This window comes from Podospora anserina, chromosome 1 (genome assembly GCF_000226545.1).
Source record: "Podospora anserina S mat+ genomic DNA chromosome 1, supercontig 2".
Taxonomy (NCBI): domain Eukaryota; kingdom Fungi; phylum Ascomycota; class Sordariomycetes; order Sordariales; family Podosporaceae; genus Podospora; species Podospora anserina.
Window position 1 is genome coordinate 136912 of NW_001914855.1, and position 17392 is coordinate 154303.

At 54.0% G+C, this 17392-nt stretch overlaps 8 protein-coding genes across 8 annotated transcripts; 3 read left to right on the top strand and 5 right to left on the bottom strand.

Annotated features, from left to right (window-relative positions):
* Positions 1-2: 2 nt before the first annotated feature.
* PODANS_1_9200 (uncharacterized protein) lies at positions 3-434 on the bottom strand (the record flags this gene model as incomplete). Its single annotated transcript, XM_001908546.1, has 1 exon — positions 3-434. A coding segment is annotated over one exon (432 nt), but the record flags the coding sequence as incomplete, so codon positions are not given.
* Positions 435-587: 153 nt separating this feature from the next.
* Positions 588-986, bottom strand: PODANS_1_9210 (uncharacterized protein; the record flags this gene model as incomplete). The annotated part of the gene is made up of 1 exon (XM_001908547.1): positions 588-986. The coding sequence occupies one exon, from the start codon at positions 984-986 to the stop codon at positions 588-590; it is 399 nt and encodes a 132-aa protein (XP_001908582.1).
* Positions 987-1362: 376 nt separating this feature from the next.
* Positions 1363-2855, bottom strand: PODANS_1_9220 (uncharacterized protein; the record flags this gene model as incomplete). The annotated part of the gene is made up of 4 exons (XM_001908548.1): positions 1363-2053; positions 2108-2615; positions 2679-2748; positions 2805-2855. 4 exons carry the CDS (start codon positions 2853-2855, stop codon positions 1363-1365), a joined length of 1320 nt encoding a protein of 439 aa, XP_001908583.1.
* Positions 2856-3746: 891 nt separating this feature from the next.
* PODANS_1_9230 (uncharacterized protein) lies at positions 3747-4907 on the top strand (the record flags this gene model as incomplete). The annotated part of the gene is made up of 1 exon (XM_001908549.1): positions 3747-4907. The coding sequence occupies one exon, from the start codon at positions 3747-3749 to the stop codon at positions 4905-4907; it is 1161 nt and encodes a 386-aa protein (XP_001908584.1).
* A 697-nt stretch (positions 4908-5604) lies between these two features.
* Positions 5605-6242, bottom strand: PODANS_1_9240 (uncharacterized protein; the record flags this gene model as incomplete). The annotated part of the gene is made up of 2 exons (XM_001908550.1): positions 5605-5933; positions 6023-6242. 2 exons carry the CDS (start codon positions 6240-6242, stop codon positions 5605-5607), a joined length of 549 nt encoding a protein of 182 aa, XP_001908585.1.
* Positions 6243-7324: 1082 nt separating this feature from the next.
* Positions 7325-10189, bottom strand: PODANS_1_9250 (uncharacterized protein; the record flags this gene model as incomplete). Its single annotated transcript, XM_001908551.1, has 1 exon — positions 7325-10189. The coding sequence occupies one exon, from the start codon at positions 10187-10189 to the stop codon at positions 7325-7327; it is 2865 nt and encodes a 954-aa protein (XP_001908586.1).
* Positions 10190-13590: 3401 nt separating this feature from the next.
* Positions 13591-14025, top strand: PODANS_1_9260 (uncharacterized protein; the record flags this gene model as incomplete). Its single annotated transcript, XM_001908552.1, has 3 exons — positions 13591-13603; positions 13676-13821; positions 13885-14025. 3 exons carry the CDS (start codon positions 13591-13593, stop codon positions 14023-14025), a joined length of 300 nt encoding a protein of 99 aa, XP_001908587.1.
* Positions 14026-14675: 650 nt separating this feature from the next.
* On the top strand, positions 14676-15805 carry PODANS_1_9270 (uncharacterized protein; the record flags this gene model as incomplete). Its single annotated transcript, XM_001908553.1, has 2 exons — positions 14676-15094; positions 15169-15805. 2 exons carry the CDS (start codon positions 14676-14678, stop codon positions 15803-15805), a joined length of 1056 nt encoding a protein of 351 aa, XP_001908588.1.
* Positions 15806-17392: the final 1587 nt, after the last annotated feature.

Sequence of the window (17392 nt, forward strand, 5' to 3'; positions counted from 1 at the left end):
GGGAGTTTTTTGCTCGTAATGCTGATATATTGCCTTAGGACCGTATAACTCATATCCGCCGCCTGAACCCTCATTTTCGTTCCCCCCTCCCCAAATCGAAAATCCGTGTCATCTAGCAACATAATCGCCATCTCCACGCTCTGCGGCTTGAAAAAAACCACCAGCGCGTCCCCCTTAAACTTTCCCTCCCCGTCCGTGTACATCTTGATCCTCGGCCTCCCCGAGTCAATCTCCTCGGCAATAACCCCGCACTTTCGCGAAAACAACTCGGCCACTTCTTCGACTGTCGCGTCCGACGGAAGACCAGTGACGTACACGGCCGTGTTTTGCCTTGGTTGCGGGGGCGGGCGTTGCTTCTTTTTGCTTTTTGTTGAGGTGCCATTCTGTGAGGAATCCTGTTGTGGGGGGAAAAGAAAGAAAAGGTAAAGGTATGGTTAGTGTTCTGTCCTTCGGGTTGCATAATGGTGGTGCTTTGATATCATCCAGAAAAGAGGAACGGATATATGGAGGCGAAAAAGTTTCTTTATTGTTCTCAGATTGTCTGGTGTGATATGGTGTCTTCCTTCTCTTCGCGTATAGAAACATCATCACGGAGGTAGGTAGTGAAGGAAGGATAAGAAAAAAAAAAAAAAAGGAAAACAACACACAGCACGTAGCCGATGTTGCAAAAATGGTGGTGTGTTCGCTCTTCGCGGCAAGCTTACCTCTCTATCATCCCCATACCCCATCTTCCTCTTCACACCCTGCGCCGACCCATCATCATCATCATCCACCCCGGGCACCATGTATCCCCTCTGCTGCTGCTCAATAAGCGCCTCGTCGATGATAGGGATCCAGCGCCTCAGGCCCTCGTCAAACTCGTATTCGGTGCCGTCGTCCTGAACGGCAATGTACTTGTTGTCCAGCTTCGAAAACGAGATGCGCTCGTCCTGATCAAACAGCTCCTTGTCGGTTGGAAACGTCCAGTATTCGGCTTCGGCGGCCATATTGACGGATGTGGTGGTGGTCAGAAATGGTTTTGGTGTTTGTGTAAAAGGCGAAAAGAGAATCGAGGACGTGGAATGTTTTTTTTTGGAAAACAGTCGAAACCAGCATTGAGATGACGTTGCGCCGCTTGCGACAAGAAACCTGGGGTACAGCGGCCTTGGCGCGACGGCCCCACATTGAGGTTGGAGGCCCAGAAGAAAGAGATCGGGGCTGGCACTGTTTATTTACGCATTCTACTACCCCTTGGTTCCGTGCAAAGGACAGTCTTGTTATCATTACACATCCCTATTCTATTCATGTCCGTGTTTCTCGACGAGAGGACTATAAACGTTCCCCTTATTAAAGAGCCTCAAATCCAGAAATCAAGACGTAGCTTCACTTCTTCTGCACCGTCTTCTTCACCCCCTCAACGAAAGCCTCAACAGCATCACCACCACCCAGTGGCACAGACCCGCCCCTCACCAGACCACCGTTCTCAACCGCAATACCCAAAGAACCCGCGACAGTAGGCAGGCCGCCATCCCGGAGCGCTGATGTCAGGCTTGCTAGACTTTGCGTAAACTGAGGACTGCGCAGCACCTTCTTGAGGAGAGCGCGCTTCTGCCCGGAGCTCATGGCCTGCTTGGCAGCCTCTACTGCCTCCGCACTGGGCTCCTTGTCAATGTCATCCCCGTTCTCACCCTGCTGCGAGAGAACCAGTACCATGGGTGGGAGGTAGCTCAGCAAGTTGTCGACGTATTCATCTGACGCCGAGTCGAGCATGGGGATTGTAGTCGATGGTTCGAGAAGATCATTGAGCAGGGGATAAAGCTTGCCCTGAGCTGACTGACCACCGCCCCCGCCGAGCTTCTGGTTGGCCTGGATCGAGGCCAGGAAGTTCCGCACCGCATCGGCAGCGTCGTTGTTTGCATTGTTGCTTGCCCTGTGAAAAGACAACACATCAGCACTTGCTCCAACGTTGGTGCTCAGATATAACCGGGAAAGTAAACGCCAGAATTCGCATTCTTTGAGGGCCCTTTGCTGGCCAAGTCTAGGAAAGTACATGCTATCTGCAAGCTTGTCTATCCTCTTGCGCCAGAAAACCATGATTAAGCCATGCGGATAGAGTATCAACACCTACGCTCTCGCACCATCAGCACCTCCGTCTCTCGAGTCCTCGCCCTCTTGCCGGAAGTCTCCCCCAGTAGCTCCAGGACCGGCACCTCCGCTGCCGCCGCGGTGGTGGGCATGGGCGTCGCCGTGCCCCTCAACGTCCTCCATCGTCTCGTCCTCGTCATCACGTCGGCTGTCGTCGGTGTTGTTGCGGACCGAGGCCAGCTCACGGGTCACGTCCACCTCCTCTCCCTGCAAGAGCTGGTCGACGATCTCTCCGATCTTGAGATCCCTGGGGCTGAACCAGGTGGGATCGCCGCTCTGCCCCTGTGGCTTTGACTGGAGCCAGAAGATGTGTCTCTGAGAGGATGAAGTGAACTTGAGGACGAAGATGCGACCGTTGGTCTTGGCTGAGGGCTCGATGGGGTTGCGGGTGTTGTAAGGGGTGAAGTGACCATCGGTTGGGACCATGACGAGATCAATCTCGGGCTCGTCGAGGGGGACATTTCTGGGTCGCCAGCAAAAGTGGATGAGGTCTAGGTGTGGCTTGTGTTAGCTGGTGTTTGTCGCTGGAGAGCTGGGTGATTGGCATAGCATACCATCTTCCGAGTACAGATAGATATAGCCAGGTCTGGAGTCGGGCTCAACCTTGTAGGGCTTCGAGTTGTGCTGTTGCGTCGTCAGTAAAGTGGGGGATAGCTCGAGACAAGAAGGACCAGACGAACGTCGACCTGGCAGAGGCCCGCCTTGAAGGTGATGATGGGTGTTATCGACATTGCGGGAGGTGCAGCCTGTGGACGAGTGCGAGAATATGTTGGAGTGACGGTGGCGTGATCGAAAAGATGACCGAGTCGGTGCTGAGGCTTGTCGGCGATCTGTTTCTTGTACAGCTGTTGATTGTGATCTGGAGTTTGTTCAAGTTGCGTTGTAGCTCTGGCTCTGGCGCACTGCTCAGGCTGCCTGCCGTGACGCAGCTCAGCCAGGTCCACAGTGTGCACAGACAGTGTGAATGACGGTGTTTTTTAGTGCCGTTAGGTACGGCAACTCTCCACGCCAGCAAAGCCCCTGACTGTTACTGCAAACAGTCCCTGGGTTTTATATTTTTTATAACGGCCAGACCCTGAGATGGAGGCTGACCTTCGGGGCTGAAGCATGGCCACGCTTTGTCTGACTCGCTATTATAAGACACTTGGTTTTATCTTCACTGAATATCCATACTGCATAGGTCACTGCTCGATCAAGGGCCCCTCTTTCAAGCACTGGTGGTCGCACACGTACCTACCTGGCAGTAGTGTGCCAAGTCCGCCCCTTGCCATTAATTAAGAGAAACCCAGGCACTTGTCCTTCTCGAAGTTGGCCTTTGCCAGATCCCCATCCGTCCACCTCCCGTCGGCTTGGATTATTTTTTCCAATTGACGAGGAATCGCCAGTTCTTTGGCGAACAAGCGAACAAGCGAACAAGCGGCCACCACCCAAGACACGACCTGGAATTCCGATCCTGCGGCCTGTGGTTTCAACATCGTCCATCGAGATTCATTTCGCCAAGCCAACACCTTTGGGTGCGCGCCGCCCGTTGGGAATTTCTTCGATGCAAGTTCGAGTCGACAGACGGTGACGAACAACGACCAACTCTATGCGCCGAGTTTCCCCATACCACATCTAAGCCCATGGCGCGTCCACTGGGGCCGGTTCGCCTCAAGAAGGCGAGCCCAGTCACTCTCGCTATCGGCGCCGTTTTCACCATTCTTGTCTTATACTTTTTAATAGGCTCCTCGGCCCCTGATTTCTCTGCTTCCAGAAAAGCCAGCGCAGCGTCTCACCCGCTATCACCACCCACCTCTCCATTCCGCAAGTCGACCGGAGGAGGGAAACCAAAGGCGCCGCCCGTCGCCCACTACAACCTCAACAATGTCACCATCACCAGCGACCCCCTGGGCAACCGGGAGAACATCCTCCTCCTCACCCCCATGGCCCGCTTCTACCAGCAGTATTGGGACAACCTCTTGAAGCTGTCCTACCCCCACGAGCTAATCACCCTGGGCTTCATCCTCCCCAAGACAAAGGAGGGCAACGCCGCCACAACCGAACTCCAAAAGCAAATCGCCAAAACACAAAAGTCGGGCCCGGAAAAAGACCGGTTCAAAAGCATCATCATCCTCCGACAAGACTTTGACCCCCCTCTCCAATCCCAAGACGAAGCCGAACGGCACAAGATTCAAAACCAAAAGATCCGCCGCGCCGCCATGGCCAAAGCCCGCAACTCGCTGCTCTTCACCACCCTCGGCCCGGCCACCTCGTGGGTCCTCTGGCTCGACGCCGACGTCATCGAGACGCCCTCCGATCTGATCCAGGACCTCGCCGCCCACAACAAGCCCGTCATCGCGCCCAACTGCTTCCAGCGGTTCTACAACACGGAGAAGAAGGCGATGGACGAGAGGCCGTACGACTTCAACAACTGGCAGGACAGCCCGACGGCGGTGGAGCTGGCCAAGAAGATGGGGCCGGACGACATTTTGCTGGAGGGTTACGCCGACATGGCCACGTACCGGGCGCTGATGGCGTACATGCACAAGACGGACGGGCTGAGGCAGGAGACGGTGCCGCTGGACGGGGTGGGGGGCGCGGCGTTGTTGGTCAAGGCGGACGTGCACCGGGACGGGGCCATGTTTCCGCCCTTTTCGTTTTACCACCTGATCGAGACGGAGGGGTTTGCGAAGATGGCGAAGAGGCTGGGGTGGCAGCCTTTTGGGTTGCCTAATTATAAGGTATTTTTTTTTTTTTGCCTTTTTCTTTTGGGAGGGAGAATGTTGTTGCTAACGGGAAGATAGGTCTACCATTACAATGAGTGAAACGTTGCAAGATACAGCAAGCAAGAAAGGCAGTAGCACTGCAGCTGCGGATGGGACTGGGTTTAAAAGTCCCGGGAAAAGTACTTTGGGGAAAGGGGAATGAGGTGTGTAGCTGTGAGGGGCTATAATGGGTAGTTGAGCATGTGTGTGTGTGTGTGTGTGTGTAGAGGAAGAGAGAGACGAGATATTTGAAGCAGAAACCATTCATACGAATTTTTTTTTTTCTGGTTTAGTCATTTATCAAATGTAAATGCGGGAGGTTAGGGAGTGGGGAGGGGGAGGCCGGTCTACAAAAACATAGAGAGGACATTGAAGCCGGGATGGGAACCTGGGTTTGGTGTTCAAGCTTTCAATTGCGAAACGAATTCATGGAGACTTGGGGCGAGCAAGGGGTGAGGGGTTGTCTTTTTTGAGTCGTTAGAAAGTTGTACAGATACCACATGATATGATTCAAGTTTATGATTGGGGTATTATGGGGCTACGAGAAAACGGGATGAGAGATGATGTGAAGGCCCCCCCCCCCCCCATGTATTATCTTCCAGAGTTTGAGAGTTCCAGAGTTGACGATCAACATCTCTTTCAAAGCCAACTCATATCCTACTCCTGAAACGTGCGCTATTACGATTCGATATCGTTAATCCAGACCGCCTCCTGTCCTATCCCATCCCCAGGTTAGTTAACTCCCCTCATACCTCCCCCCAGGCTGATCCCCAATCCAAAGCTCCACCAACCCCCTCGCGCCAATCTCATCCCCCTCCCTGAGCAGCGCAGCAACGTCGACGTTGAGAGGTGAGTCAATCCCCGGATGATCAAGCAGCATCCTCACTGCCTTTACACACTCCAACACACTATACGCCGGGCTCCAGGCATCTTTTAGTAAATCAAGACATATCTCCCCGGTCTCTAATTTCACGTTTGCATGGACAATCGAGGTTTCAAACTTGATTTCCGGCGGGGAGAGGGGGTACGTAGGGGGGATGGTGATTTTTAGTAACCACCTGCCATCTATTATCGCACAATGTCAGCGTTTGATCGGGATATGGCTGTAAAGGGGGGGGGGGGGGGGGAGGGATAAAGAGGGAAGAAAGACAAACCAGCATATCCACCCCCTAACCCTCTCCCGTTCAGTACCGCCTCCCAATGCAACAAGTCGGTTTGGTCGGGCGGGCCGAGGCGTTCGATCCCGAGTTCTATCTCTTCGTTTGGGGCGTCTGACAGTTGGGATTGGATGGAGGCGTATTCTTTTGCCAGGCGGCGGATTGCCGCCCGAGCTCCTGCGGCTGAAGAGGACGATGGTTTTGATCGGGAGGACATTTTCTTCTGAATCTATGTGGGAGGAGGGGATATCGTCACGTAGGTCGGCTGGAGGTTGGAAGGGGGTGGAAGTCTATCGAGGTGCCGTATGCGACGAGGTATGCGGTATGCGGTATGCGACGAGCTAATGCGATGCGATGCGCTGGTGACAGAACCCTAACAGTCGGTGTTCGAATACCCTAATTCTGAAAACAAAAGCTCGCGAATGGATTATGAGGGAATCTTGGTTCTACTTGTCGTCGTTGTCGTCTTCAAAAAATAAATGTTGATGATTGCTAATCTCCAACCAAACCTGTCACGGTTCAGCTCACACACGGGCAGCAGCTCAGCTGAACACGGCACGGCACGGGCACCCACTCACCCCCACACCACCTCCGTGCATCGAACCCGCTGAAACTGCCGAACCAAACGGCCCCAAATTACCGAGGCACCGTACCGTACCTCGCCCTGGAACCCGGAGCACAGTGCATGGTTTTCAGCATCCCAAACCCCCGAGTGCCAGCGGGCTGATCATACATACACATCCCAAAAAGGAGTCCCCTCCACACCTCTACAAAACTCAAAACCATTGCGTCGACTTCGTCATGTATTAGATGCGTGAACCGCCCTAACTACCTCGCTATGGTCGAACACATTGTGCGCATTTGATATGTCCAGAGAATCAAAAACCATCGTCCTCCCCCAAATTTGTGAATCATATGTCCATCACCCATCATGTCCTCCCCTCCTACCTAGCCTCCTCCAGCAGGAAAAAAAAATCATAAAGAAACACAAGCAACCTTTGGCAATTGAGATCATGTTCATCTACAACTTCCATGCAACCTGGTTCTCATGCGACCAAACACAAAAAAAGAACAGAAAATAAGATAAACAACGCCATGCTCCCCGAATTAGAAACCTCACCCTCAAAGTCATAATCCTACATAAATTCCCAGTACTCAAAAGCCACGCGAAGTAACGAACGAGTACCAATTGTTGTCTTGTGATTCATTCCCGAGATAAAAGTCTTGATCATGGCGACCTCGTAATCAAGCCATCTATCAGAGTTGTGTGTGATGCGTATGCCGAGACGCCGATGCAGCTTACGCCGCCTCGTTATCCTTGGGCTTCCAGAACTTCACCATCCTACTCAATCTCTTGGCTTTGCTGACTTTGGACTTCTGCTCTGGCTCGCTGTCCAGAGGAACCTCCATTGACAGCTTGCTCCGCTCGCCATGAGAGCTGCTAATCAAACGGCTCAAGCTGGCCAGACTGGAACGCCTTCGCCCAAAGGCAGTCGAAGTGAACGAAGCCGGCCGTGGCAAGTCGTGCAACGGCGGGTTTCTTGCCTGGGGGTGCTGGGGGAACAGGCTTTCGCGCGTCATGGTCGAGTTGCTGCTGGTGAGCGAAGGGATATCATCGACCGAGATGCGCACTTCCGGACCAGGCTCGCCCAAGAGTAACGACTGGAAATTATCCTCCGTGATGGATGACGGCGCTGTCGAGATCCGATGGGCGTCGTACGACATGGGTGTGCGTGGAGATGGGAATGCCGATGACTGCGTCATGGAAAAGGGGCTGATGGGAGGCATCGAGGATGGCGGAAGGCTCAGTGGCCCAACATCGACAGGCGCCAAATCCTTGGGACGGGAAACGTGACGTGGGGATGGTGTGGTGGATCCGGAGTAACCGCCGTGAATCGAAGAAGAGTTCCTCGGGGTGCCCGGTGCAACGGCAGGGACGGCGTCCGGAGTGTCGCTATTCGCCGAGCCCATCGTATAGTCTGGCACCACAGTAAGGAACGCCTTCCCTTGCTCGCCATCCTGAGAGGTCCTAGCAGCGGGAGACTCCTGAGGGACGATTGGAGAAGGTCTCGCTTCAGGGGCAAGGCTTGTGCTCTCCGACTTTTCCACAACAGGGGTTTCAACCAGCGGTGTAGATTGTCCAGCGGAGCTCTTGCCGGAATCGCTGTCCTCCTCTTCTTCTTCTTCATCCTCCTCAAACACATCTGCCATGGTGGAGCTGCTTCCAAAGCGTCTGAACCCAAGCCTACCGCCTTCAAAAGGCACCATTTCTGGTGCGCTTTCCGCACGGCGATGGTGGTAGTGCATGCCCGGGCCAGTGAAGCGGCTCATTCCGGCTGCGCTGTGAAGCTGCTTCTTCACGTTGCCACCGGCTCGTTGCGCCGCCTCCCACTCAGGGTTTCGAGGCAGGGGCGTATTGAAAGGACCAAGAGCCGCATCAAGGTCAATCATCTGGTACGACATATCCTCATCAGGGACAGAGACAGGCTTGGGGAATGTCCAAGACTGGAAATCTCCTGTATCCGGGGATTCGGTGACGGTGAAGGTCGGAACGTTGATTTGCGCATCGGTCGAGTCTTGCTGGAGAGCATCGACTTCCTCCAGGAACCGAGGTGGAGGCGGGGTTGGCGTTCTCCTCTTTTGCTTTCCGTAGCGATGTTTGGACTTGCGAGAAAGAATCGTTCCAGCCCATGTTTTGACCTTCTTTTGCTTCTTGCTCCTCTTCTTGGTGAGTGGCTTCATGGTGTTCAAAACCACGTCCGGTTCAAGAGCCATGTCGTCCATAAACTGTTCCGCAGAAACGCGCTCAGGAGCTGGCGAGTTAACGTGAGAACTGGAGGCGAGGGGGCTCTCTGATTGAAAGCGTGTGGGTGATCCTGTTGCCTGTGAATCACGACCCTCGCGACCAAAGAAGGCCCATTTCTTGCCAGACCGAGTTGGGCTGGGTGTTGCCGGACTGTGGGGAAGAACAGGAGGGATGGCACCCAAAAACGGGATTGATCCTCGTCTCCTTGGCGAAGATGGAGTAGGCTCCTCTTCCTGAGCACTCAAGGTGTTCTCCAACACCGCCCCAGCTGTACTGGGCCGGCTATCGCTCATTTTGGCAGCTGGGCCGCCGAATGCGAAAGGTGTGCTGAAATCACGCTCACCGGTAGTGAGCGAGATGAGCGAAGAGATGCTGCCCGAGACAGAGTGTCCAGGGCGGGCGGTAGCCGTGCTGGAGGCGTCACTGGAGACCAGAGAAAGCGGTCTGGGGATATACTCCAACGTGTCTGAAAATCCCACACGGTTTCTGGCCGGTGGCTTGGCGTCACCTTCCACGTCGGCCATCGGGACACCAGTGGAGTTATTGGGCGCCTCCGATGGTGATCCAATGTTTGGCTCCGATTTTCTGCCCTGCTCGGCAGTCGGGAAGTCCTGTCCACCGGGGCGATTCGGAAAAACAGGGCTGGCAGGAGCGCTGCCTCCCCTCAAGTTGGGGTTCGGTGGTGGAGGCAGAATGATGGAGGAAAGATCGTGGCTGGATATGGCGGCAGATCGACGATGAGCGTGACCTCTCCGTGGTCTTGTGGGTTGCAACATCGGTGAGGCCATCCCGCTTTCTGGTTTTGTCGGGCTGACATTGGTGATCGTGATGGCCTCCCCGTCACGAAGCTTTCCTCCAACAAATTCGCTTCCGCCACGACGATGTCCGTGGCCACCAGGTCGGGTAGCAGCTGTTCTTGGAGAGCTGGGAGCAGAAGGTGACTGCGCAGGGCTGAGGTAGGTGCTTTCAGGACTGAGGGTGGACGTCAAAGAGGCGCCAGGGTTGAAGGAGAAATTGGGAAGCGCTGGCGTTCGAGGCTTGGAATTGTCAATCTCTTTAGTCAAATCCAACCCGGCGATATGAGGCTCTATCGCAGATCGCGGCCGTCTCCCAGTAGCGCGCGAGAAGGTGGATGGGGACGAAGCCGAAGAGGATGAAGGTCGTGCTGGAAACACGAATGGCGGGTTCGGAGGAGGCGGAATCGTTCTCGGCGATGTCTGTGGGCTGGAAGAGTAATCATCGTGGGGACCCATAGCGTCGGGGTTTGTGGAATCCGCAAGCCGAAGCATCGTGAGGTTGTTGAGGCCGTCGGCCATGGGAGCATCGACCATCATGTCGGAACCGAATGTGGTTGCCATCTTTTCAAAGCCGCTCTGCGGCACCAGAAACGAATGGCAGGGTCAGTCCCAAGCAACTGACATGTGGACGTCGTCGAGAGTAAAAGCGATCGCTCGGCAAGATCGATGAGTACCGAGCTGTGCGATCTAGCACCCAACCGGGCTGGTTGGGTTGGACGTCTGGTCGTGAAAATTAAATGATTAAAGACAGTTTGCAACCTGAGATCTAAATGGGGTCAGCAATGACCGGAACCACCGGACACAAAGAGCGTGTTAGAACAATCAATCGTGACAAGAAGCCATCGAGGCAATTGAAGCGATTGCGAAGCGCAGGAGTAAACAAAAGCAATTGAGTTCCTCTCGAAGAGGAGGCAGACTCACCATCAATCGGGATCTCGGAATGGCTGCAAAGGGCACTGGAAAGAGCAGCGAACAAACAATGAAGCAGCAAAACGCTGTTTTCCCCAGAGGAATCCAAGGCGATGAGGTGTTTTTAAAGGAGTGGACGGTCAACCCAGCGCAAATCTCGAGATCTGCCACCGGAATTGAACCAAGTTGTTTGGGGGGAGGGGGGGGTCGACAGAGCGACGGGGGCGGTGGTGAGGAAGAAGGACGCGGGAAAAGAGGATGGAGATTGGGAGTGGTAAAAGAGAGGGCGAGGTGAACCGAGCACACAACACAACCAGAGAGAAAACTGCGGGTGGGGGCCTAGCGTTGTTGCGTGTGCCCGGGAGTGCGTGAGAGTGCAAACAGTGTCAACCCCTGGAGCTCATACCGTGGTGAGCCTGGGCGCGCGCGGGAGCGGAGCAAAGGACAGGTTTGGGGCAGGGTGGGTCCAGGATGGATATGAACCGAACACAGGCTCGCTGTGCTGTTCATCTGATTTACCCCAAAACTGATTGCTGTTTTGCTTCGAGTACCTGGAGATAAAAAGACAATAACTAAATACTGCGTATGATGAGAGCAAGGTCGGAGCAGCCACTGTCCCCGGCATTGATACCTACCGTCCGTATCTTATCCTATCCTCCGTACCTACACAGTAATGCCGAGCAACCACCAGTTCAACCACCAATCATCCCACGGCAACTGAGTCCTCCACGCCTTCAACTCCCTTCTTGGAGGCCGATGCTACACACAGTCGCAGCGGAGAGGGGATCGCGTACAGCAACAGACAAGTCACTTGCATATGTGCCTCTTCAGGAACAGGTATCCAAACTACGGATTGCTACCCCAGATCCTGTTTCAACCACCTGCGATTGCCAGGCTCCTCCTATGGACAGATGACTGCTCGGATGAATCTTGAAGATCCCGCCACTGAAATCTGGCGCTCAGATGCCGCTCTCCCTCTTCTTGATGCCATCGCCATTGTTCCGTGCCCGAGTCAATTTCGTATTGCCTGTATCGCAGCGCCCCGGATTATTAGATGGAGAGCTACGCGACCGTCTGCGCCTCATCACTGTCGCGTTCAATACCCCGCTATTGTTCATGATTACAAGAGGCCAAGTCCCTGTGACCCGCAAAAATACAGCCGGGATGCCGGCTCACAGGCCAGGTGATGGAGCGTTCCTGAATGCCCCTGGCCAAGTGACAGTAAGCCGGATTTCGCACACACTGTGTATCTTCCTGCATAAACGCCGCCGTCTGGTGTGTGTGCATACCGGGGAGCGGTGAAGGGCAAGGAACATCGAGCCTTCTCTACCTCTGATGCTGTCAAGTGGCAGAGTACAGAGAAGAAGGGCAAACCAAGCCCTGATCACTAACTATCACGAAGCAGGTTGAGGTGTTGGAACATTTTATCTGGCCTGGCTATATCAGCCTTGTGCTCAGACTTGATTCCACTCACGATCTGAGGTTTGATTCATCTCTCTCAATGATTGAATGCTGGCTCGCTTCGACAGTCATACAGATCGGCCTTTGAACCAGACATAGGCCCTGGGTGGCGCCCGCGACTACTGCATGCAATCGGTATCCTATCTCGTCGGTCCCTGAGCTTGGTTCCTCCTGGTTGCTCAAAGGTTGCTGTTTTGATGCGCTGTTCGACTCTGGATAGAACTCCCTAGGCCTGCAGAAGGCCGACGCTAGACCCTGTCGCTAGATCGATCTCGTCGTCCACTGTGAGCTCGAAACGCCCGACTAGCCAGGTGGGCACGGATCTTTCTGCATGCGCCACTCACATTCAGCCGGACGCCGTAAGGCCCAGATGGCGACACCGAGTTGCTGCATGCGTGCACCACCATCTCGCTCGCAGGAGTGTCAGGACAACATCACCTGTCATCCGGACAGTTGGCGGGGATGACATGTCAGGCGGGGCTTATGGTTTGACAGCCCGAAGCCTCATCCATTGTTGCTGACAAGTGACAACCACACAAGGCTGGGCCGGCTGTGGTCTCTCATCTCGGAAAGTCACTGGCGTACCATTCCACGAACACCCAAAGTCTGTTCGTCTCGAACTCAAAGGATGCTCCTGTTCGTCAGACAGGCACACTTTCGTTGGTTGTCGTTTGTTTATTTGCAAGGGGCATCGAGGAAATGCCTCAAAGCTTTGTACACCCAAGCCGAACCAGTCCGGGCGAGAGCGGCCAGGTCTGAATAACTGAAGAGGCTCAAACTAGAAGTTTGAACATTGTTCTGGTCTTGCGCCAGAACTGCGCAGTCGTTGGCTGTCATGGAATGCCAAGTTGATGAAAGTAATGTCGGGTGTTTCTGAGTATTCCTAGTCATATAAAAGGGCTCTGCTAAGAGGAATCTCGACGGGCCGTGTTGACACATGGCTCTCATTTCCCTGGGGAATTGCTGTGAACAATATTTCGTACAATAATACTAAACAACCCACGGAATCCTCGAATCAAGCTGCGTGTTTCAATATTGAGAAAAGCAAGACCATGAACCCTCCACAAGGCCAACACCACTCGATGCCCGCTCCGTGACTGGTGCCGTCGCATTCACCCCGCGCCTCCGCGCCGTGGTGGAGAATGACTTCGATCGATCCCTGCAAAAAAGCAACGGAGCTGCGGAACATGGAAAGGACTTTGGGATTGGCGATGGAATTGTTTGCTGAACGAAATTGCGGTCGTTTGGAAAAGCGTAATTACGGATTACGTACATCGCGCGAGATGAAAGCAGGGGTACCGCGGACGAGCACAGCCACATGTGGCTTTCAACATGCTTCGCCAAGAGATCTGGGACCAGGGGGCCCCACAAGGGAAACGGCTGCCCCGCAAAAGATTGGAAATTCTGCCGCCCAAATTTTTAGAATCTCGAGATGTGTTGACCGCCTTCAAGAGCTGACCTGTAGGTGAGGAGCTGCGTCCTTCTTCAGTGCTTCATCCTCCCCGCATCAGTCTCTATCAACAATGTCTGCGACAACAACAGAAACCACGACGGCGTCGGCGCCAGCGACCACCGCAAGTAAGCCCTTGGGCATGCGCGTAAATGGTTTGTCGATTTCCCATCTCTCAGCCTCTTCTCGACGGCCAATCTAAATCACAATGCTGACAACAAGCACAGGCAAGCAATGGCATGCCCCAAAGAAGGCATTCCGCCCAACCAAGGGTTTGACCTCGTATGAGGCGCGCGTCAAGTTGAGAGCGGACCAGGCAGCGATGAAGGCAAAGGAGAAGGAGATGAAGGAAGAAAAGGAGGCTGAGCGCAAGGTGGGCATCGCTCTACACAAACTCGGGATATGTCGGCAGTCCAAGCTAACTCAACATCTGCAGGCACGAATGGAGGCCCTCAAGGCGAAGCGCGCGGCGAAGGAGGAGAAGGAACGATACGAAAAGATTGCCGAGAAGATGCACAAGAAGCGGGTGGAGAGGCTGAAGCGCAAGGAGAAGCGCAACAAGTTGATCAATTCGTGATCGCGTTGATGAGCAAGATACCCTTTTGATTTATTCGATACCCCTACGCTACAATGTCGTCGATAACCTGGAAACGACATCGACACAACTGCTAAGGGGGGCTCTCGGACGTCCCTCACCAGCAACAAACGACGACACGGAACTGAAAAGGGCTGGATGAGGGGGTGGTCGGTCGTGAGGTCTACACTATCATCACATAGTGTGGGTAGGGATTTGCTTGGACGAAAATCTGGCAACCGTCCTCCAAACCCAAGACTGTCGTTGGACCTGCCCTCGGGTTGTGTTGTGCAGGCTGAGTTGCTCTAGGACATGGAAAGTCCCAGGGTTACTCGTCTTTGGATCCATGTATACGGCTCAACATAGACAGTGAGATGTTATGAGAATCTATTAAACCCAAAAAAGTCCACTGCCACCTAATGCATACCAATCTGCCTTATATGAATGTGCTAGACTGCGAGGCGCCATCACATGCCGGTACGACACACAGCTGATCCCTTCCGTCAACCAACCAGGTTGTGCCCCACCCCGCCCAGACACCAAATGCAGCCACCACGGTGCTTTTGACTCCCGCCTAACTTCACAAGCTTGCATCGAAACCAGGGACTATCGTTGTGCGACGGCGGCCACCCAGCCCAATTAAACAGAGGACGATGTCTCAATATGCCGTGGAGACGTCTAAAGTCCCCTCCCCGGGGCGCCCGCGCCACCAAATCACTCGCTCCATCTCCGAGATATCGTCGCCAATCCGTCTCCATCGTCACCACTCGCATCGCGTCATCCGAGAAAGGGAGCGCGACGCTCTCAGCCCCATAACACAGTCCGCGACGTCACTCCAACGGCCGTCACCGCAACCGTACGAGGTCTCTTCCAAATCTGCAGGAGGCACCCCGAACATTAGCCCAAACCCAAGTCGACGACCCAGTCTTCTCTACGCCTCAGCCGACGACGAAGGGATGCCCGCCAGTCATGGACCAACGCTTGTGTCGACGTCTGCGCCTGCCTCGATAACGAAGTCCTCGGCCGAGGTTGACTTGGTGAAGGAGCAGCAAAAGGCAGCTGTAAGAAACAGGTTGGTTTTCCTTTTCGCCTTTTGCCATCCGCTTTCTCACACATACGACTAACCGCTGCTCAACACTCTCCCAGTGGACTCCAACGATCACTTAACGAACTAGAAACCTTTGCGAGTACGACTACTAGGCGCCTCGACGAGACGTACTATTCGGTGGAGGAGAAGCTGGGGACGCTTCAAAGCACGATTGCGGCCCTCAAGGGGCTCGCGGAGCTCTCCAACCAGCTCAACAACAGCTTCAGCGCCGAGGCCGAAGAACTCGTGGCGGATGTCACCTCGCAGCTGGATGCGCTCGGTAACTTTGAGGACCAGCAGCAGCGTATCGAGTCGTTACAGAATCGCATCAGCACAGGCCGGGAGAGCATCAAGTCGTTGAGCGAGCGCGTTGATGTAGTCCGAGCACGTATCGAGGGCTGGGAGCGCGCAGACAGGGAGTGGCGGGAGGCTGTTAGGAAACGGCTCACGGCTCTGTGGGTGGTTGTTGTCACGGTTGGCCTGGTGTTGATTTTGCTCATGATCAGTGCCCAATATGTCCGGGAGAAGCCTGGGGATGGGGAGGTGAAGCAGCTGGCGGCCACGGCGGCGAACCAGTGGGATTCGGAGGATGTTTCTACAGCTGCTCAAAAGGATAAGATTGGTTTGAATTGGACGGAAACGTCTGAGCTCTCATCTCGCGCAACCGAGATGCTGCGAGCTTTTGATGAGCTGTAGGGACGGGAAAGGGGGGTTGAAAAAGGAGTACAGCATGCATGTCTTTGATTTGGTCATTTGAGCTTCTATTTTTGCATTGATACCCAAGCTTACCTGGTAACAGAAGCAGTCCTGCCTTATTACATACAGTTTCCCGTTCAAGGTACATATCAAGAGGTTCTTGAAGCCTAGTTTCTACCCAGCTATGTCGACCTGCCTTGAAGCAACCATATCGGATATCGGCAGTTGGGACAAGCGAGCTCCAACCTTACCAGGATATGACTCCCCACCATAGTGAGGCCTCTCACTTATATAGCTCCACAGTTGGATCGGATTTCGGAACAGGCAGTTTCGACTTGAACTTCTGTTTGAAATCTGCAGTGGATCATGGAATGAGTAAGCCAAGATTGGAAGTTGAAGAAACGCGCGGCCAAGGTTGCTTGGAAAGTAGAAAAGCGGCGCAGAGTTGCCGGCCGCACAGCATTTTTCTGTTGGGCGCTTGTAGTCTGGGCCCTGAATGTTGCAAAGCCCAGCGGGGACGTCATCACGGGTCGACTTGGCGGCACCCGCGCCACCAGACCACATGCGTCATCGGTCGCACTGGCGGGGTGTTTAGAGTGCCAAGCCTCACCTGGGAGGGAGAGCTTCTTGTGCGACAGAATGCGAGAAATGTACTTTTCGGGCCTTGGATGCCGGCTTGTGTTGTGATTCGGTTGGTGATTCCAAGAGATTTGTGTCCTTGCTGCTTTGCCAAGTGTTGCTGAGCCTTGTTGCTGCTGCTGCTGCTGCTGCTGCCGCGTGCTTTCCAAGGTTGATGTGGTGGTTGGTCAGTGGTCATCTTGAAATATTTCCATCACCGGACCCCTGGGGGGAAGTAGGCGCTTGGTGAATGCTGGTTGCATGTGTCAGTCTCCATTAAAAAAGTATCCGTTTGCTCCGTACCTACATATTTTACTATACATTGGACCCCTTCTTCTTCCATTCATTCCTACGCCATTGAACGAGCGAGCCGGCCGAGTATCCGAGAGACGAACGGGCTTTTTGTGTTTGCTGCTTATCATACTTTTTATTTTGAAAAGACATATAGGTTCCCCTTGCTACTACCTATTGCTGTTCCGTCAGCTGAGGCCTGTTCATTCGGAAACTGTTGGCCTGCTCCTTCTTCCACAAGCCAACCAGCCAGCCAGCTAGCCAGCCACCTACGCTCGTCGACCGAACAAAAACCGAAAGCGAACGTTTGTTGTGCGCGCCGCATACGTACCGCCGTTTCTTTCACACACGGCCGTGCTGAACGCCATTTTTGGGACCTGTCATTTCTGTTGGGCAAAGACTGTGTTGTGTACCAAGAGAATTCCAAGAGCTAAGTGGAATCTTGAGTGTGTACGACACTTACCCCGCCATAATTCATCACACAACACACAGAGAGACGACCCCCTGTTCAGCACAACGCGGGCGGTTCCAGGTCCTCATAGAAAGAAAGAAAGGCTTACCTTCTTTTCTTGCACTCCATTGCTGGGCATCTTGTTCTTCTTGATCGAACCTTTTCGAACGCGCGCGAAACAATAGACGGGAATATTTGGAGGTGCTAGCTAAAGGGAGGTTTCTGTG